The sequence below is a fragment of the Staurois parvus genome, unplaced genomic scaffold (genome assembly GCF_062004578.1).
Source record: "Staurois parvus isolate SC_StPar_1 unplaced genomic scaffold, SC_StPar_1.0 ptg000024l, whole genome shotgun sequence".
Taxonomy (NCBI): Eukaryota; Metazoa; Chordata; class Amphibia; order Anura; family Ranidae; genus Staurois; species Staurois parvus.
In genome coordinates this window covers 388,291-409,096 of record NW_028317820.1, presented here as the reverse complement: position 1 = coordinate 409,096, position 20,806 = coordinate 388,291, and the positions used below count along the sequence as shown (strand labels likewise).

At 44.1% G+C, this 20,806-nt stretch overlaps 2 protein-coding genes across 2 annotated transcripts in view; one reads left to right on the top strand and one right to left on the bottom strand.

The window, feature by feature from the left end:
* Positions 1–19,295, bottom strand: part of LOC149472049 (uncharacterized) — a 67,606-nt gene extending 48,311 nt beyond the window's left edge. The window contains exon 1 of the mRNA XM_089693255.1: positions 18,940–19,295. The gene's annotated coding sequence lies outside the window, so the exon portion shown is untranslated. The remainder of the gene's footprint in view (positions 1–18,939) is intronic.
* Positions 1–20,806, top strand: part of LOC149472048 (uncharacterized) — a 119,671-nt gene that overhangs the window by 3,959 nt on the left and 94,906 nt on the right. Inside the window, 1 exon segment of the mRNA XM_089693190.1 lies at positions 16,272–16,616. Coding sequence (XP_089549316.1) covers positions 16,272–16,616 — 345 coding nt within the window.

The window sequence follows — 20,806 nt, the reverse complement described above, 5'->3', positions numbered from 1 at the left end:
TCAGTGGGCTCAATGGGAACCTGTTTGTTAAGCAGAGTAAATGGAATGACATTGCAGCTTGCTCCACAATCCAGTTGTACCAGTATCTAAGTAGTGAGACCCCTAGAGGCCATACACAGCATATAACATATTGCTACATACACGTCATTGTTAGCTGTAAGAAATACAAAATGAATCTGTTTAATAAATGAAAACGTCTTCCCTAATTAGGACTTAACACATATATAGTGTACAGCAGGGGCGTCCGTAGGGTTGGTGTCACCCTGTGCGGTAACACTTGGTGTCATCCCTCAGAAGATCCTTGCAGGATGGATGAGATCTGCGGATTGAGCACAATGGATCGTAGTCCGATCCATTATGCTCCCCAATCCGCAGATCTGATCCCTCTTGCGGGGATCGTTGGCTTGCTTTAAAACTTACCTTTTCGTGGAGCTCATAGAGAGAGTCCGGTGGCACCCCCTGCGATAGGTGTCACCCAGTGCGGCGCGCACAACCTAGGAATGCTGCTGGTGTACAGGACACCAGGGATGGGTCCTGGACAGGGGGTATGTTTCCCTGTTATTTGTATTGAGGTCCTTTTAAGGGGAATGAGAAGAGACATTTTAAAGTGTTCAGGGGTTCTCACCAATGCATGATGAGGGGTTCTAGGGTAGTTTTTTTTTATCTGCATAAGTCTGTAGGAGATTAGAGACTAGGCAAAGCAAAGGTTGCAACCCTATCTAGCAATATAATCAAAAATGCAGCGCTACAATAAATATTAAAGTGAAAAAAATGCACTAGCAAGTGATAGAAATGTGATGTCTTAATAAAGACAATAGGTAATCATAAAGTGACAACAGTGTCATCTAAACACATTATATTGCATAAAAATGATATATACAGTTGTGTTCAAAATAAGAGCAGTGTGTTGAAAAAAGTGAATAAAGCTCAAAATCCTTCTAATAGCTTTTATTTCCATCCACACAAATGCATTGGGAACACGACACATTCTATTCCAAATCAAAACATGAAGAAAAATACATCAAATTTGTGTTGTTCCTCTAAAAAAATTTAGGAAAAGTGAATATTAGACTGTTCACAAAAATCGCAGTGTTTGTATTCTTCTTTACAAACTCAAACATTCACTATATAAACTGAGAAATGTTTGAAGATTTTGCTTTCCTTTGAATGACTTCATGAATATTTGGTTGTAGTCGCACTGTTTCTGAGAACTGCTGTACATCTGTGTTGCATGGAGTCACCCAACTTCTGGCCCCTGTGATCAGGTATTCCAGCCCAGGATGATTGGACTACATTCCACAGTTCTTCTCTATTTCTTGGTTTTGCCTCAGAAACGGCATTTTTGATGTCACCCCACAAGTTTTTATTGGATTAAGATCCGGGGATTGGGCTGGCCACTCCATAACGTCAATCTTGTTGGTCTGGAACCAAGATGTTGCACGTTTACTGGTGTGTTTGGGGTCATTGTCTTGTTGGAACACCCATTTCAAGGGCATTTCCTCTTCAGCATAAGGCAGCATGGCCTCTTCAAGTATTCTGATGTATTCAAACTGATCCATGATCCCTGGTATGCGATAAATAGGCCCAACACCGTAGTATGAGAAACATCCCCATATCGTGATGATTGCACCACCATGCTTCACTGTCTTCACAGTGTACTGTGGCTTGAATTCAGTGTTCGGGGGTCGTCTGACAAACTGTCTCCGCCCACTAGACCCAAAAAGAACAATCTTACTTCCATCAGTCCACAAAATGTTGCGCCATTTCTCTTTAGGCCAGTCAATGTGCTCTTTGGCAGATTGTAACCTCTTCAGCACATGTCTTTTTCCCAACAGTGGGACTTTGCGGGGACTTCTTGCAGATAGCTTGGCTTCACATCGGCGTCTTCTAATTGTAACAGTCCTCACAGGGAACGTCACACCTTCTTTCATCTTCCTGGAGCAGATTGTTGGCTGAGTCCGTGCCATTTTGGCTATTCTTCTTTCCATTCCAATGGTAGTTTTTCGCTTTCTTCCACGTCTTTCAGGTTTTGGTTGCCATTTTAAAGCATTTGCGATAATTTTAGCTGAGCAGCCGATCATTTTCTGCACTTCTTTATATGTTTTCCCCTCTCCAATCAACTTTGTAATCAAGGTACGCTGTTCTTCTGAACAATGTCTGGAACGACCCATTTTCCTCCGAATTTCAGAGAGAAATGCATTGTAACCAGCATGTACAACATTTGCTGCCTTCCTTCCTTAAATAAGGGCAATAATTACCACCTGTTTTTCAAAGAATGAATGACCTCACTAATAGAACTCCACACTGCTATTATTTTGAACATTCCCCTTTCAATGAGTGATTCAATGACACAGAATCAGCAGCATGCATGTCATGACTGTTGGGTCTGTTGGATTTCTATTACTCTACTACACCTGCTAGGAAATAATTTTCCGTGTAGAAATATCATTTCTACCAAAAACAGTGATTGATCCGGTTAGTGATGTCTGACTGCTATTATTTTGAACACAACTGTAAATAAATAAAGGTCCATAAAATTATTCAAAAGGTGCGTCAGTATTCCCAAATGAGGAAGATATCAAACATTCACTTTAAACTTCCATCGCATAATCATAAGGTGCACGTGACTTCCATGATGAGAAAAAGGGGTGTGCTTGTACTCACCAGATGTAAAATGATTTTACGCATGTAGTATTAGGGACACTAGTGGTCATCTGGAACCTGGTGGGGATGTGGCACTCCGACGGCGCTTGGTATACCCAGGAAAAGTACTCCAGACCTCTCAGTGGACCCTCTCCGATGGTGGGAACTGCTCGCAGGTTTTACTTACACCCGACAACAGGTGAGTTCAGCAACAATGGGAGATCCACCTTAAGTAGCTCAAATAAGCCACCAGGACAAAAAGCTGATATAGTGTAGTAGTTTTATTCAGCCCAATATTGATAGTCACATATGATGCCAACAGGTATGTTATCCAACATATGGCAGTGGGTAGCAACAGCTACAGTAGGTAAATAAGGTATATAAGGTAAACCTCATGCATGAAAATCAAAGATCCAAGATGGCCGCTGGCTAAACACGTGGCTCCAGCAGCTGAGGGTGACGTCAGCGTGGCAAGCTGGTACCCTGATGCGTTTTGTGCAATGGCACGTTGTCAAAGGGTGGCCTGTCGCCCGTCTTAAATACCCCCCGTGCATGCGCAAACCGGACGCCATTTTGAGAGGTTCGGTGCATGACCAGATAGGAGCCATTTTCCCGAAGCCCGGAAGATCATTGTCAGGAGCAATTTTCCCAAAGCCCCAGGGATCGTTATCACCGCAGGGACCAGGGATGTTTTAACAAGTAAACCTACACAGCCTGGAGGATCAACATCACTGCAGGGACCAGGGGTGTTTAACAAGTATAATTGAAACTGCACAGAGATAAATACAAAACCAATATAAAATTATAATTATAGGGATTATGATTATAGAAATAGGCAAAAACAATAATGATGGGAACATCCTGACGGCCATATAATTAGCTAAGATATAGAACGGTCACCATTTTATTGTAGTCTGTATATACTATAGTGCAGCTGTCATTTTAATGTGGCTGAGGTGAAAATATACAAAAATAAATATACAAAAATAGATTATATATTTTTTAAAAAACAAATCAGAATGAAGGTACATAGGTATCAATTGATGTAACTATTACATAATTATATCATTCGAAAGTTTCAACCAACACATGAAACAATGTAAATTCAGTGTGATTGGGCTGAGGAACTACAAATGCTAAACTAGGTAAAATATGTAAAAAAAAGTTATAAAATAAAAAAATAATCTTTATTAAATATATAGTATTAAAATCATTAATATAATTAATTCCATTAATAAAAATAAAAATGAATATAAAAATCTGAAAGTGAAAAACATAGGAAAAAAAGGTAAAAATATCAAAATGAATGAATTGCTGAAAAAATTGCTGAAAGTAATAATGCAGAAATTAAAATTAAAATAAATTAAATTCATTATTCTCCACATAAAATAATGTCAATGAAGTGATAATGATCCACCGTTCACAATATATAATAAGTGCAATTAACCTAAAAATAAACTGATCATACAATAATATTAAAAATTAATGCTGGAAGACTGGACTGAAGCCCTAAGGTAAATTCATAAACGACTAATAAACCGAATGGGTAATTAAAGTGCACAAAGGAATATATACCTTAACTGTTGTCTATGAAACAATTAATGTCAAGCTCAACATTATGCCCTAATGGAAACAAGGATTTGAGTTCATAAATCCATCTTGTTTCTAGCATGGAAACGGCCCATCTTTTGTTACTTCCCCACCAGCAATGTTTGATCAAGTCAATACCTACAAACCTAAGGCCTGTTGGGTCCCTGTGATGATGATATCTGAAATGTTTTGACAGAGCATGTTCTTTAAATCCTTTCTTAATGTTATAAACATGCTCTCGCAATCTATCGCATAATCTTCTAGTTGTTCTGCCAGCGTATTGCTTTTTACAGATCATTCTAAAAGATAAACAACATGAGTACTGTTGCAGGTAATTACAGTAGTTTGTCAATATCATAATCTTTAGAGGTCACATTAGATCTAAAATTATTAATTTTCTTTTTCCTAAAACCATTATAAGTGCATATCATGCACTTGTTGCAAGGGTAAAAACCTTTTAGTGCTCCTGAGAAAGAAATCCTAGCAGGTGGATTGACTATGTTAGGGGCTATGCAGTTTTTAAGAGTTGGTGCTTTTCGAAAAGCTATTTCAGGGTAGTCAGGTAAGAAATTCCCGAGGATCGGGTCATTTTTAAGGATACTCCAGTTTTTCCTCATAATTTTTGAAATGTCCTTGTAGTGCACTGAACAATTGGTCACAAATGGGCATGACGAGGTGTCATAGCCCTTTTCAATAAATCTATTTATAAGGAGATCTGCTTGAGTATAGTAATCATCCAAATTATTACAGTTTCTCCTTATACGTAAAAATTGTCGTTTGGGAATGTTATTAAGCCATGAGGGATGATGGCAACTGTCTGTAGGGATATAACTGTTGCGATCCTTACATTTAAAAAAGGTTTTGGTGATAATTCTAGTACCAGTATTAAAAAGAGTTAGATCTAAAAAATTAATATCAGTAAAACGAAATTGATAGGTCAGATTAATATTATGATTATTAAAATTCAAAGTGTTAAAAAAAATTGTTAAAGAAAACTCACTACCCTGCCAAAGTAAAAAAATATAGTCTATATATCTCTTATAGAATACTAACTGATTTTACGTCTGGTGAGTGCAAGCACACCCCTTTTTCTCATCTGCCCAGGGGTGTAGATGTACTCTCTCAGATCCTCTCCGGTACTGCTGGTGGGTTGGTTGCTGCTACCAGGTCTATCAGTTGGGCCACTACTTCCCTGCCACACAGTTGGTCCTCGCTCAGGGGGCCAGTGAGCTCAAAGCTTTCCCCTTTTCAGTCCCAGGCCTGCAGGTAGGCCCCATCCCACTGGGCCTCCTCATAGCCTCCTTCCTTCTGCCTCTCATCTTCCTCTCTATCTTCCACCCAAAGTCTCTCAATTGAGCATGCTCCAACACTTTTAAGGGTGTTGGGCAGTGAGCACAGGGCCCCCTAGAGGATGGCAGGCCCTCAGGCCACCCTCATGAAGTCTGTTTCTGATTGTTTGGTCAGATACATTCACACCAGTAGCCTGCTGGAGGTCATTTTGTAGGGCTCTGACAGTGCTCATCCTGTTCCTCCTTGCACAAAGGAGCAGATACCGGTCCTGCTGATAGGTTAAGACTTTCTACGGCCCTGTTTAGCTCTCCTAGAGTCACTGCCTGTCTCCGGGAATCTCCTCCATGCTCTTGAGACTGTGCCGAGAGACACAGCAAAACTTCTGGCAATGGCACGTATTGATGTGCCATCTTGGAGGAGTTGGACTGCCTGTACAACCTCTGTAGGGTCCAGGTGTGGCTTCATGCTACCAGTAGTGACACTGACCCTAGCCAAATGCAAAACTAGTGAAAAACAGTCTGAAAAGATGAGTAGGAGAAAAAATGTCAGTGGCCTCCACCTGTAAAACCATTCCTGTTTTGGGGGTTGCCTCATTGTTGTCCATCTAGTGCACCTGCTGTTAATGTCATTAACACCAAAGCAACTGAAACTGATTAACAACCCCCTCTGCTACTTACCTGACCAGATAAATATTCCAGGAGTTTCATTGACTTGATGCTAGACTCGGATTAAAAAGTGTTCCTTTCATTTTTTGAGCTGTGTATATACAACTGTATAGACCAGACCAAAATGAGGAACAAATGAGGAGGAACGAGGGACAGAGGGACTTTCTTCCAAATCAGGGACAGTCTCTCAAAATCAGGGACAGTTTGGAGCTATGCTTCATGATTGTGCCTAGTGTTTTCTTATCTGGCTTGTAAATTTTAGTGTTGATTTAGGAGGAGATAAAAAAAAACAAACAATCTTGCAGAAACCTATCCAAAGGTCACCCAGACTGGCACACACACTGTATGAACTCCAGCATGACAGGGCAAAGAGCAATTACCATACCAAAACAGCTCTATCCCATAAACCCCCTCCCTGTCATGTAAAGTAAGTCCTAGTTATTTATCTCTTTCCTTACCGATTGTTGCATAATGACTTTACTAACAATAAAACAGCAGCACAATAATGTTTACTGTCCTTGTTTAACCTTTTTTGCAGCCAGGACTATTCTTTTTTCAGTTGTTTTTTTTTTAATTTGTAGGCATGTTTACAAAATCATTTTAGGCCTGATGATTACTTAAAACCACCAAAATATTTTACATTTTCTGAAAGCCAAGACCCTGGAGAATAAAATGGTGCTTGTTTCAATTTTATGTCACATGGCGTTAGCTCAACAGTTTTTCAAGCACTAAAATTCAGTACAAAAATACACTAAAATTATTTTTTGAGCACACAAACACAATATATTATCCAATCCAATAAGCTTCCATGTTTTATTGCCAAGGTTAGAAGCTGATGGGCTACCATGCACAGCTGCACCAGATTCTAAGTGAACCAGCCTTAGTAAATCTCCCCCATTGCGTCAAGCCCTAATATTGTGTGTGTTGTGAAATGGCAACAAACTTCAGTACCCTACAGTCTTCACTCTGACGTGTATGGCGATGTGTAACGTGTAGCGTCATGGGCATTTTTGTCTACAGGCACGCCCAATCCATGTTTTCACTCATATGTGTATGTATGTGAGGGTGGGAGATCAACATCTTTCGAAGGGGTTTGAAGTGCTTAGGTGTAACAGATTTTTTTACTTTTTTTCACTATACTTTATGACATAGGACAGGGATCTCCAAACTTTCTAAATGTAGGGCCGGTTTACTGTCCATCAGACTTTCAGGGAGCTGGACTGTGGCCATTGGGAGTAGGAATTGTCCCAACATCAGTAGGAGTAAACAACACATCTTTGGTATTAGGCGGAGGAATAGTGCCCCTTAATTATTGTAAGTGGGAGGAATAGTGCACAATTGTTGGTGTCAGCAGGAGGAATAGTGCCTCATCATTGGTGGTAGTTTGAGGAATAGTGTCCTATTGTTTGTGTCATTGGGGGAAAATAATGCCCTACCATTGGTGTCGGTGGCAGGAATGGTGCCTCATCATCGGTGTCAATGGGAGGAATAGTGTCCTACTGTTGGTGTTATTAGAAGGAAATAGTGCCCCATCGTTGGTGTCAGTTGGTGGGAATAGTGCCCCATCGTTGGTGTCAATGGGAGAAATAGTGCCTCATTGTTGACGTAAGTAGCAGTAATTATGCCCCATTGTTGGTGAGAGAAAAGAAATAGTGTCCTGTATCAGTGGGAGTGTCAGGGCTCCCAGGTATGACCAGAGATGTGTGACTGACGCAGGGAAACGCAGACTTCATATATGGGATAAACAATATAATTTATTAACACTAACAATACAAACATAAACGCAGTGCAATACTAAACATACAGTGCAAACAAACCCAACCAACCACCCACAGATAACAGTACATACAAGCAAGCGTCGTCAGGCAGGCCGGGTCAATATCAATTGGGCAGGTAGGTACAGGGGGAGCAAGCGGAGAATGGTCGGGGTCACAGGCCAGGTTCAGCAGGTAGCAAGCAGCGTAGTACAGAGGGTCAGGCAGAGGGATGGTCAGGGTCACAAGCCAGGGATCAGGACAGGTAGCAAGCAGCGTAGTACAGAGGGTCAGCAAAGGAACAGGATGCAGGACAGATACAGGGCCCAGGACAAACAGACGGCACCGAGTCGTCTGGCAAGACTGCGGGCACCGAGTCTTCTGGCAAGACTGCGGGCACCGAGTCAACTGGCGGAACTGCGGGCACCGAGTCGTCTGGCAAGACTGCGGGCACCGAGTCGTCTGGCAAGACTGCGGGCACCGAGTCGTCTGGCAAGACTGCGGGCACCGAGTCGTCTGGCAAGACTGCGGGCACCGAGTCGTCTGGCGGAACAGCGGGCGCCGAGTCGTCTGGCAAGACCGCGGGTACCGAGTCGTCTGGCGGAACAGCGGGCATTGAGTCGTCTGGCGGAACTGCGGGCACCGAGTCGTCTGGCGGAACTGCGGGCACCGAGTCGTCTGGCAAGACTGCGGGCACCGAGTCGTCTGGCAAGACTGCGGGCACCGAGTCGTCTGGCAAGACTGCGGGCACCGAGTCGTCTGGCAAGACTGCGGGCACCGAGTCGTCTGGCAAGACTGCGGGCACCGAGTCGTCTGGCAAGACTGCGGGCACCGAGTCGTCTGGCGGAACAGCGGGCATCGAGTCAACTGGCGGAACAGCGGGCACCGAGTCGTCTGGCAAGACTGCGGGCACCGAGTCGTCTGGCAAGACTGCGGGCACTGAGTCGTCTGGCGGAACAGCGGGCACCGAGTCGTCTGGCAAGACTGCGGGCACCGAGTCGTCTGGCAAGACTGCGGGCATCGAGTCAACTGGCAGAACAGCGGGCACCGAGTCGTCTGGCAAGACTGCGGGCACCGAGTCGTCTGGCGGAACAGCGGGCATCGAGTCAACTGGCGGAACAGCGGACGCCGAGTCGTCTGGCAAGACTGCGGGCACCGAGTCGTCTGGCAAGACCGCGGGCACCGAGTCGTCTGGCAAGACCGCGGGCACCGAGTCAACTGGCGGAACTGCGGGCATCGAGTCAACTGGCGGAACTGCGGGCACCGAGTCGTCTGGCAAGACTGCGGGCACCGAGTCGTCTGGCAAGACTGCGGGCACCGAGTCGTCTGGCAAGACTGCGGGCACCGAGTCGTCTGGCAAGACTGCGGGCACCGAGTCGTCTGGCAAGGCTGCGGGCACCGAGTCGTCTGGCAAGGCTGCGGGCACCGAGTCGTCTGGCAAGACTGCGGGCACCGAGTCGTCTGGCAAGACTGCGGGCACCGAGTCAACTGGCGGAACAGCGAGCATCGAGTCAACTGGCGGGACTGCGGGCACCGAGTCGTCTGGCAAGACTGCGGGCACCGAGTCGTCTGGCAAGACCGCGGGTACCGAGTCGTCTGGCAAGACCGCGGGCACCGAGTCGTCTGGCAAGACTGCGGTCACCGAGTCAACTGGCGGAACAGCGGGCACCGAGTCGTCTGGCAAGACTGCGGGCACCGAGTCGTCTGGCAAGACTGCGGGCACCGAGTCGTCTGGCAAGACTGCGGGCACCGAGTCGTCTGGCAAGACTGCGGGCACCGAGTCGTCTGGCAAGGCTGCGGGCACCGAGTCGTCTGGCAAGACTGCGGGCACCGAGTCGTCTGGCAAGACTGCGGGCACCGAGTCAACTGGCGGAACAGCGAGCATCGAGTCAACTGGCGGGACTGCGGGCACCGAGTCGTCTGGCAAGACTGCGGGCACCGAGTCGTCTGGCAAGACAGTGGGCTCCGAGTCAACAGGCACGACAGTGGGCACCGGGTCAGGTACCGGATCGTCTGGATCAACAGCGGGCATCGAGTCAACTGGCCTAATAGGATCGTCGGGCTGGATCAGTTCATCAGGCTGAATGCAGGCATCAGGCTGAGTAGAGGCTTCAGGCTGAGTAGAGGCTTCAGGCTGAGTAGAGGCTTCAGGCTGAGTAGAGGCATCAGGCTGAGTAGAGGCATCAGGCTGAGTAGAGGCATCAGGCTGAGTAGAGGCATCAGGCTGAGTAGAGGCTTCAGGCTGAGTAGAGGCTTCAGGCTGAGTAGAGGCATCAGGCTGAGTAGAGGCTTCAGGCTGAGTAGAGGCATCAGGCTGAGGAGAGGCATCAGGCTGAAGAGAGGCATCAGGCTGAGTAGAGGCATCAGGCTGAGTAGAGGATTCAGGCTGAAGAGAGGCATCAGGCTGAAGAGAGGCATCAGGCTGAGTAGAGGCATCAGGCTGAGTAGAGGCTTCAGGCTGAACCACGGAAGGCAGGTTCACCGGTTTGGATACTGGCAGGATGGTATTGGTTGGAAAGAATTTTCGCTTTTTTCTGGTTTTAACTACTGGAGCACTGCAAGTAAACGCAGGTCTGCAAACGAATGGAGCAGCTGGAGACAGAGAAGAGCTGGAGGATGGAACAGAGGAGGGAGCAGTTGCTACAGAGGGCTTCTTTACAGGGTTAAAGGCAGGATAGGTGCAGCGAGTGGGAACAGGGTACTGACATGCGGTAGATAGCCAAGTATACTGGGCTGTAACTGGGGGAGTTGTTGGGAATACAGGAGTAGAGTTAGAAGCAGGACTGGGTTTTTGTAAGCTGACTGAGGCTGGGTGCAACAAGTCTATCCATGTCTGCAGTATGGGTTGAACAAAGCTGAGCTTACACAAAGCCTGTCTGGTCAATGACTGCACTGCGTTTATACAATCTTTTAGTACCTGTGGTGAACATGTGGAATAACGCTCCAGAAAGTAACCCACATCATCCTCTAATAACCACACCAGGGACTCTACCTGGTCTGCACTAAATGTCGGCAAAAATTCATCCCTGCATTCGGGGGTACCAGATGAAACCAACTCAGCACAAACCTGAATCAATGGCTGCACCATAGAGAAATCTGTGCCCTGATCTACTAGAACATGAGCGATCCGTATACATTCTAGCAGTTCATCCCGGGGATACTCCTTCAGAGTCTGATAAGCATACTCTCTGTCATCAAGCACTAGCAGAGATAAATACTCAACCTCATCAAGATCCATCCTTCCCATCAACAAACCAAGATGGCTTCCCTGTGCAGCCACTTCTGGTCAGGATTGGCCTTGGTGTAATGTCAGGGCTCCCAGGTATGACCAGAGATGTGTGACTGACGCAGGGAAACGCAGACTTCAGATATGGGATAAACAATATAATTTATTAACACTAACAATACAAACATAAACGCAGTGCAATACTAAACATAATACAGTGCAAACAAACCCAACCAACCACCCACAGATAACAGTACATACAAGCAAGCGTCGTCAGGCAGGCCGGGTCAATATCAATTGGGCAGGTAGGTACAGGGGGAGCAAGCGGAGAATGGTCGGGGTCACAGGCCAGGTTCAGCAGGTAGCAAGCAGCGTAGTACAGAGGGTCAGGCAGAGGGATGGTCAGGGTCACAAGCCAGGGATCAGAACAGGTAGCAAGCAGCGTAGTACAGAGGGTCAGGCAGAGGGATGGTCAGGGTCACAAGCCAGGGATCAGGACAGGTAGCAAGCAGCGTAGTACAGAGGGTCAGCAAAGGAACAGGATGCAGGACAGATGCAAAGTTGAGTCTCTGATTGCTGGGAGCATCCGCTGGCCAGCCCTGGTACTGCAGATGAAAAGGCAGGTGAGTCCCACCATTGCTGGCCAGTCCATTCCTGACAGGGAGTGCCCCGAGGGCCAGATAAAGGAAAGCAAAGAGCCACATCCGGCCCCTAGGTCACAGTTTGGAGACCATTGACATAGAGGACCAGAAATGTGATACTGCAACATTGTATTTTTTATGACAGGTTCTCTTTAATGAGTTATCAAGCTTCAGTTAGACCCTATTAAAGCTAAAAATGCAGAGATCGGGCTCCATTAGCTTTCTCTCTGGCCACAGTAGCCAGGGAAAGTAACAACAGAAATCAGATGGGACGTTATAAGTGCCGATTACTAGGCAGTGGAGATCTGTGAACATGTATCCCTCAGGATACATGACAGGGACAAATGGAAGGGAATGTCCCGGGTTGAACAGTATAGTTCTGCTTTGAAATATTACTGCAATTTCACTTGAAAGTGTACATTATTGTGGTATAGAACCATACACGAATGTATTCTGAAAGAATTTTCTTTCTAAAATCTTTTCTAAAAATTTTCATTAGTGGGTCACAGAAATGTCTGATTTTTGTGTGACCATCAAATTTAAGTGATCAGGCATGTTGAAAGTTTTTTAAAAAACACACAGATTTTGAATTAATGATGGGAGAATCGTGTGAGAAATATAAACGAAAAAAAGAAATGAGCATGAGCTGTAACCTGGAAAGAAAAGAAAATTCTTGGCCACGAAAATTCTTTTCTGTAGCAATATGAGGCAAAATTGAACGCTTGGTTGGTTGAATTTCCAAATCGATGGTGGTGCCATCGGATTACAAAATTTCCGATTTTCTAAAGAAAATTAGTTCATAATTTAATCCATGCATGGCCTCATAAGCAAGAGCATAATCAGGTGTGAGCAGTGGTCTAGGCAGGCAGCAAGTGAGAGCATAGTCAGGAGTGAGCAGAGGTCTTGGTAGGCAGCAAGCAAGAGCATAGTCAAATGCAGGGGCATCCCTAGGGTTGGTGTCACCTGGTGCGGTAACACTTGGTGACACCCTCTCCGACGATCCCCGGAGGATGGATCGGATCTGCGGATTGAGCATAATGGATCAGACTCCGATCCATTATCCTCCCCAATCCGCAGATCCGATCCATCCTGCGGGGATTGTTGGCTTGCAACCTATACAGGGTTAACTGATCTCTCCACGAACTCCACTAAAAGGTAAGTTTTAAAGCAAGCCCCCCCTCCTCTCTCTCTCTGCCTTTTCTCTCTTCTCCTCTCTCTCTCTCTCTGCCCTCTCTCTGCCATCTTTCTCCCCCCCACCTAGTACATGAAGCTGCAGTGCTGTCACCAGGGATTACACGCTGACCTGCTGCATACTCTGCCCGCCCCTCCAGCTCTCCGACTTCAGCACCCGTGGCAGGGATGTTGAAACTCAGAGGAGGAGAGGTGTCCGAAGTGCCTGCCTCACGGTCCATCCCCTCAAGGCTTGCTTATTTCAGCACAGGGAGAGACTGAGCCTCTCATGGGGCACTGTAGTGACCCCAGGCCCTCGGGCAGTGCCCTAATGGTCTGTCCGCCCCTGGTGGAGCGGGTCCGGTGTCACCCCGTGCAAAAGGTGTCACCCGGTGCGGCGCGCACCCTCCACACCTGCCTAGGGACGCCCCTGGTCAAATGTGAGCAGAGGTCTAGGTAGAGAGCAAGCAAGAGCATAGTCAGGTGTGAGCAGAGGTCTAGGCAGGCAGTAAGCAAGAGCATAGTCAGGTGTGAGCAGAGGTCTAGGCAGGCAGTAAGCAAGAGCATAGTCAGGTGTGAGCAGAGGTGTAGGCAGGCAGTAAGCAAGAGCATAGTCAGGTGTGAGCAGAGGTCTAAGCAGGCAGTAAGCAAGAACATAGTCAGGTGTGAGCAGAGGTCTAGGCAGGCAGTAAGCAAGAGCATAGTCAGGTGTGAGCAGAGGTCTAGGCAGGCAGCAAACAAAAGCATAGTCAAGTGTAAGCAGAGGTCTAGGCCGGCAGTAAGCAAGAGCAGAGGTCTAGGCAGGCAGTAAGCAAGAGCATAGGCAGGTGTGAGCGGAGGTCTAGGCAGGCAGTAAGCAAGAGCATAGTCAGGTGTGAGCAGAGGTCTAGGCAGGCAGTAAGCAACAGCATAGTCAGGTGTGAGCAGAGGTCTAGGCAGGCAGCAAACAAAAGCATAGTCAAGTGTGAGCAGAATTCTAGGCAAGTATCAAGCAAGAGTGTAGGTCATTCCTGGTTGGCAACAATTTAGCAACTGGCAGGCAAATATTGTAGCTCTTTAGGCACAGCACCAGTCACTTCAAAGACTAGAATTTAAGGACACTTCCTGTCAATTGACACGCCCAGTGTCCTTACTGGGAACTTTAGAAGTCCTGGCAGGGATTCTGAGAGTGCCACAACAGTATAATTTTTTTGAAAGGCAGTAATACAGTGTGTATAGCTATAACAATAACTTTTCACAGAGACAAAATGATGTGTGGTTTGCAGGAAACACTAACTCAGCTGGACACACTAGTTACAGCCCAAGGCTTCACAGAACCTTTTATTTAGAGTGGATGGAAGACCCAATATTAGTTTTTTTTTAATTGCAGTCTGTGTCCCCATTGATGAGATTTCCCCTCATTTGCTGTCCAGACTTGAAGAGATAGGAAATATCTTCCGTAGGGACACTCGCTGCAACCACTTTTTTATTTGTCAAATTAGGAATAGTTAGAACAACTCTCAGGTTATTATTAATATCTGAGCCTTCCTGTTTCTGTGACAGCAACTCCCTTCATTTGTGCTACTATCACAAGCTGTCAGAAACTCAAGAAGTGAGGTAAAGTGTCACAACAGAAAAAAAACTTAACCAGAGTATTTGCTTTTCCCAAGTCTATCCAAAACTAAGAAAACGAGTTGTGTCTGGAGTTTGATTTGACTATTATTACAAACAGTATACACTCATAAAAGTGCGCTCACAGTAGGTTTGGGCTCCACCTGTCAGCCTGGTGTGAGCCCAACTCTGCCTGCAGGATGACGTCATGTATAGCTCCACTCCAGGATATATGTCTGGTAAGTGGTTTGTGAAGGTGGAGATTGCACACAGTGAATGAAGGCTTAAAGTGGAAAGTACAACAGTGGTTGTAAAGCACATGGGACACTAATCCACTTTTTCTTGCATTAAGCACTTTATTTGGGACTTTTATACATTTTTTGGACTTTGTATATGTTTGGACGTTTAATGTTTCATATAGAATCATGTGGTTTTATGTATAAACTAAAGGTATTCTTGTATATAGTACATCATTTTTTATTTATTTATATTCTTATTTTTTCTTCACTTTGCTGGGTTTTGGCTGAGCGCTGTATTTATATAACTTATATATTATTACAAATAATTTGGCAACGTGAGTGAAATGAAGATGCTCTCAGGAGCCTGTACATATCCATCAATGGCTTCCAGAGCACCCAGGACAGTCTATTTAGAAGTACCAGCTGCCGGAACGCAGGTTGATATTGAGTCTTCCTCATCTTCTGGCCCTCACAACTGGTCAGTGAGATCCTCTGTCACAGTAATTGGACAATAATGAGGTTCAGGCAGTGGATGCCTGCTGGAATGAAGCTGTTATTTGCATCAAAACAAGTCTGAAGGTGACTTTCCTATTAAAATAGGCCTAAAGTTAAAAAAAAACATACTTTAGGCCCAATGCTCCCATGCCAGGGAAAAGTCAGCATCCCTGCCTCACAAGGAATTTACTCACAGCTTTTGGTAAAGAAATAAAAGTGTCAGAGAATCAATGGATAGTCAAAATGTAAGGCAATCTGCACCAGATAACCTGTAGGTATTTAAGGGTTGTCATGTCTAAAGCAAAGGGGAGCAGTTGACCAGTTTGCTTTAAAGAGGACCTGTACTGTGCAAGCTATGCCCAAAAAAGCCAGCAGAGGACAAAGGTCTAGTTACCAGTATTGCCTTTGGCCCCCCTGTAGCTGATATTTTCCCCAAAATCTTACCATGCCATGTTCTGCACTGCATCTCTGTGTGGAGGCAGCCATTTTGGAAGGGGCAAGGCTTTGCCTCCTCATGTCAGTGCTGTCCCAATGATTGGTGATCTGATGACTGTTTAGAAGATGATAAAGAAACAGCAGGAAAAGTGAGGAAAACAGATCCACAGAATAATGAAGTAGAAGCAGAGAAATCCTTGCACTGCAGATCCTTAGGTACAGCTTCCTTTCCAGCAAGGAGAAAAGTAAGTAGCAAAGCAGTGACATCAACAAATCTCCATTAAAATTTGATTAGACTAATCGGGGCAGCAGTGGCTTAGATAATCTTACACTGCAGGCATATACCTATGATTATCATAGCACAGGAAATACTCTGCAGTTTTTCAGTTGGATTTAAAGACAAAAACTAGATTTTTCTAGGTATTACTTAGAGGCAATTAACATTTCTAGATGTTCCTTATAATATAGCAAATCTTCACTTAGTAACCATTATATTCTAAATCCTTTTTTGTATATATAATTATTTTTTTCAGCCTTTCTTCACAATGAAGCCGCCTTGGTGGTTTTTGCTCCATCACCACAAAGAGCCCAACTGGGAGAAAACATTGTGCTGGCATGCACTTTCAAAGTGAATGACCTTTCAATAAACCCTCATTACCTCGCTATTTTGTGGCTTTTCCAGGGCAATGAGGTTCTGAGGTTCGACAGGAAGGGGACATCATCCAATCCAAGAATGGCTATTAATATTCAGGACTTCACCAAAGGAATTGTTAATATGGAAATTAAAAATGTCACCATCTCTGACAATGGAAAATATCGGTGCATAGTAACCTACAGTCCACAAAAGCAATTCGCAGACATAGACCTCATTGTTTATGGCAAGTATTATATACAAAACTATATTTCTAAATGTAAAAATGGACTCACAAGTAAACATTACAAGGGTATTGCTCTCAGATATCACAAAGCAGACTCTTGCCTGGAGTGCTTTATCTGTAAGAACTACAATTCTATTGGCCTAGTCTTAAACTCATATTATAATATTTAAAATAGAATAAAGTTAGAAAAATTATGCATTAAGTTGTGTTTGGGAGTTTATTTAGTACGGGTTTTGGAACCCAGGAGTAACATCTGGTATGAGGATAGTTTTTAACTTTGGAACATTAGCATGGTTGTTTGGAAATGTTATCAGAAGAATTTTTGACATTAATACTGTAACTTGTATTGCAAGTTTTATTTTGGCACATACACCTAAAAACAATCACACTAGAAAACTGAATGTATCGTGCCCATGGAAATAGTTGTTAATTGTAACCTAAAACTTAATGTAAATGTCTGGCTATGTCTATAAACATTTCAAGTCTTGACATATTCCGAACAAGCAGCAAATAAATTTTAAACCCAGCTCTTGCTGACCTCTGTAGCTGCAGATACTGTGGAGTAATTTATCTTCAAATGTCACAGTAGAAGTTTTTAAGTCCTCGAAGTCATGCACTTCCTCTTCAAGCAATGATTCAGCCACTCAGCTCTATCTGCTTCCTCTCATAGCAGTGACTCTCTCTGGTCCTCCCTGCCATGAGTGACTTAGCAGCTCAGCCTCTCCTGCTCGCCCCCCAAGCAGTAACTCAGCAGCTCTTTGCTCCCTGATCACCTTCTTCCATAAGTGACTCAACAGCTCACCTTCAAGCCCTACTTCCCCTCCCAGCTGGGACTTAGCAACACAGCTGTCCCTCCATCTCCATACTAGCAGAGACTCAGCAGCTCAGCTTCCTCTGACTCCCCCTCCAGGCAGTGACTCAGCAGCTCAGCTGTTCCTCCTCTTCCTTCCACACAGTGAATGAGCAGCATTCCTGCCTAATTACTAACGTAAACACAGAGCAGGAGAACTGGTAGTGGGGAGTAGGGTAAGCTGACCCATTGAGAGTTATATATAAAGGTCTTCAGTTTGTCTTTAAGGATGAATTGCTCATCAGTGCCTGCAGGTACAGAGGTCAGTGAGGGCTGGTTTTAAAGTTTATTTACTGCTTGATATATAAATACTTAAAGGGGAAGCACAGCCAAAGCTCTTTTGGCTGGACCTCTCCTGTGGATCACAGAAGTGCAGAACGAACTGCACTCCTTTGACCCATTTTCAGGCGACAGACGTCGCTCAGGCGATCCAGGCTGGGGAAAGATCTTAACTTTAAAGTGAGAATCTACCCAGGAACCTGGACCAGAACCTGGCTCAGCCACTGAGAGCCTGAGCCAGCCACTCCCTCCCCCTCCAGTGAGCTCAGGGGGAGCAGAGTAGACAGCGGTGACTGACAATCACCACTTTCTGCTCACAGCAGCGTTGAGAATTCAGCGATCAGCAGTCATGTGATTCCTGAGTTCTCACCCCTAGGGCCGGCGAGAGACAGATGCAGCATTGAACTGATGCTGAATCCATGTAAGTAAGTATGATTTGGAGGGGAAAAAAACATACTTCTCCCCTTTTAAATGTCCTTAGTCCTGTCACATATTTACTTTAAAGAAGACATATCAGTAGCCTTACAAGTAAATGTTGGCAATCATAACTAAAATTACACACAGTGGCACAACTAACCTCCTACTGGAGCTAAACTTGCTTTGGTGGCCATGGGCCATATCTTAGGCAGTCATGTTGCAAAAGCAGATAGGTAGCTCTAGGTTATCTAAACAGAGGTCAAGACCAAGCAGCAGTTATGTCGGTGGGTGGATGGACTCTGGATGATCCTACTCCAGAAGACAGGGAGATGTTTGTGAGGTTTAAAAATCAAAAAATGTGGCGCTAATCATAGAACCTAAAAAATGCTAATCAAAAAAATTATTTTAAAAAATATATAACACATACAATACACCTCGTGAGATAAATATACATATAATAATCAAGTGGTCATAGTGATCAGAAAATATATATTAAACTAATATCATAAAAAACATAGTGTATAAATACTGTGTATTGACAATCTTTGTGACAATTTCTAACACATGAAGGCAATAAATAATTATAATAATTATACTGTGATCAATCATGCAAATAAAGTGCACAAAATATCACACTAAAACACAAGCGAAAAATAAAAAATGTGTAGACAAATGTCCAATGGGTGGGTGACACCACTACTGCAATTGCAAGCACACGTGATCATAAAGTGACTCCAGGTGCAGAAACTCCAACACACGGCTAGATTAGCCTCTCACCTCCAGGCTTCGACCCGTGAAGGTCAAAGCGTATAGTGGGATCAAACCCTCAAATCCTCTCAGCATCTACTGATATCCACTGATCCACTTTCCCCATCCATAGATATCCTTCTCTAGGGGTCGATAATCAAGCAGTGGCTCCTCTCACACTCACGGCACCGGACACGGAGAATCCTTGATTGCCTCTACCCACGCCACTCTTCTTCTTTGTGAGGTTTAGCTGTTTCTTTTTAGAAAAAAAAAATTCATGGAGAAGCGTAAAATCATAGCTCACATCTTAGTTTTGTGTTCTCTGGAAAGTCTGCAGATTTGCACCGTTTTAGAAGAGTCAGGGCGTGACCATCTCAAGTTCTTTCTTGTCTGAAAAATAGATATCTGAAAGGAAATGACATACTATGTAATTGGGATAAATAGCTGTGTAAATACAAGATTAAGCACTTCCTTGATTTTTACATAACCAGCATCTCAAAACTGGGTAATGGATATAACTATGTCACAAGGGTACAGGGAGTAGCTGTAAATGAGATACAGAATTTCCATGTAGTGATATTCCAGCAGAGTGTGAGTCCTACAAAATCAGATGGGTTCCAGGGCCACAGGCCAGAAAGCTAACCAACTCAAGATGTTTTCTCTGTCATGAAAAGGTCCTACAATGCTCTGGGCCTATCACTTCTCTCTAATTGTGGGAGGCAAGCAACCACTTATATGCAACTTTCTCAATCTCATGAGGGAAACAAAGGATTCCAATAAAAAGACCACAGATTTAAGTTGATTCATTACACATGTTCTCTCCACCTAGCTCAGCCATTCTCAACCAGGAGTTCTGTGGAAGTCTATGGATCCTGTAGAGGTTGCAAGGGGTCCTTGAGTTGAAATCGATTGAGCTCCCATTTGATGGTACCTGCATAGCCTCAGGGCTAATGTTACTTGATAAATTCAGCAGGAGGATACCTATGATATTTTTAGCTGTCTGAAAGGGTGGCCTTCTGATTACCACTGTAAGGGTTGCGGTCTTCCCACTGGCCACCAATGTAAGGGGCTTTTTTCCCCAAATATGTTGACCCCAAATAAATTAGCTTTGTAAGGGCTTGCTGATACCTGAATATTATTTTATGGGTTCCTCCAGACTAAATAGGTTTAAAAAAGTTGACCTAGCAACTTCTTCCCAGATCCTAACACTTCAGTAACCAAGCTTCCACCCACTTTGATGCACTTTAGCTGTCCAACAATGACCTCATTGTTGTCTTTCACATATTTCTTCATGAATTTGATTTTGTTATTTACTCAGCAGATGTGTTAGTGTGACATTAAATGCAGAAAGTTTTTAGTAAATGATAAATTCATTTTGTAAAGCGCTGTGCTAACTGTTGGCGCTATATAAATCCTGTATAATAATAATAAATAATAATAAATGATACCTTTTCCTGGCTAACATAGGTTATTACAGATGCAAGCTTCCCGGACCTTCCTTATGTCCATTTTCTGGTGTTTTATGATGACGGAGGAAGAGACATAGGGAAGTTCCAGGGTGGATAAAAATCAATGATTTTTTTAAAAAAATAAAAAAAATCAGATTTTATAATTTAAATCAGATTTTTTTTATTTAAATCGATTTTTTAAAATAGAATGCTTTTTGAGGAAAATATATTACCATCCAAAGGTTATTCCATCATGAAATAAAGATTAGTTTTTTAATTATGTAGAATAAGGCTGTGTATGTTTAATTTTTTTGGTAAATAAATTCCATGAATCCATTCACAATGTCATGCTGTGAGATTATTGGGCAGTTTCTCTGCCTACAAGATATTATCACAGATGATTGGTTTACTTTTGCAGTTCTCAAAACTGAATTTGACTCAGCGGAGAT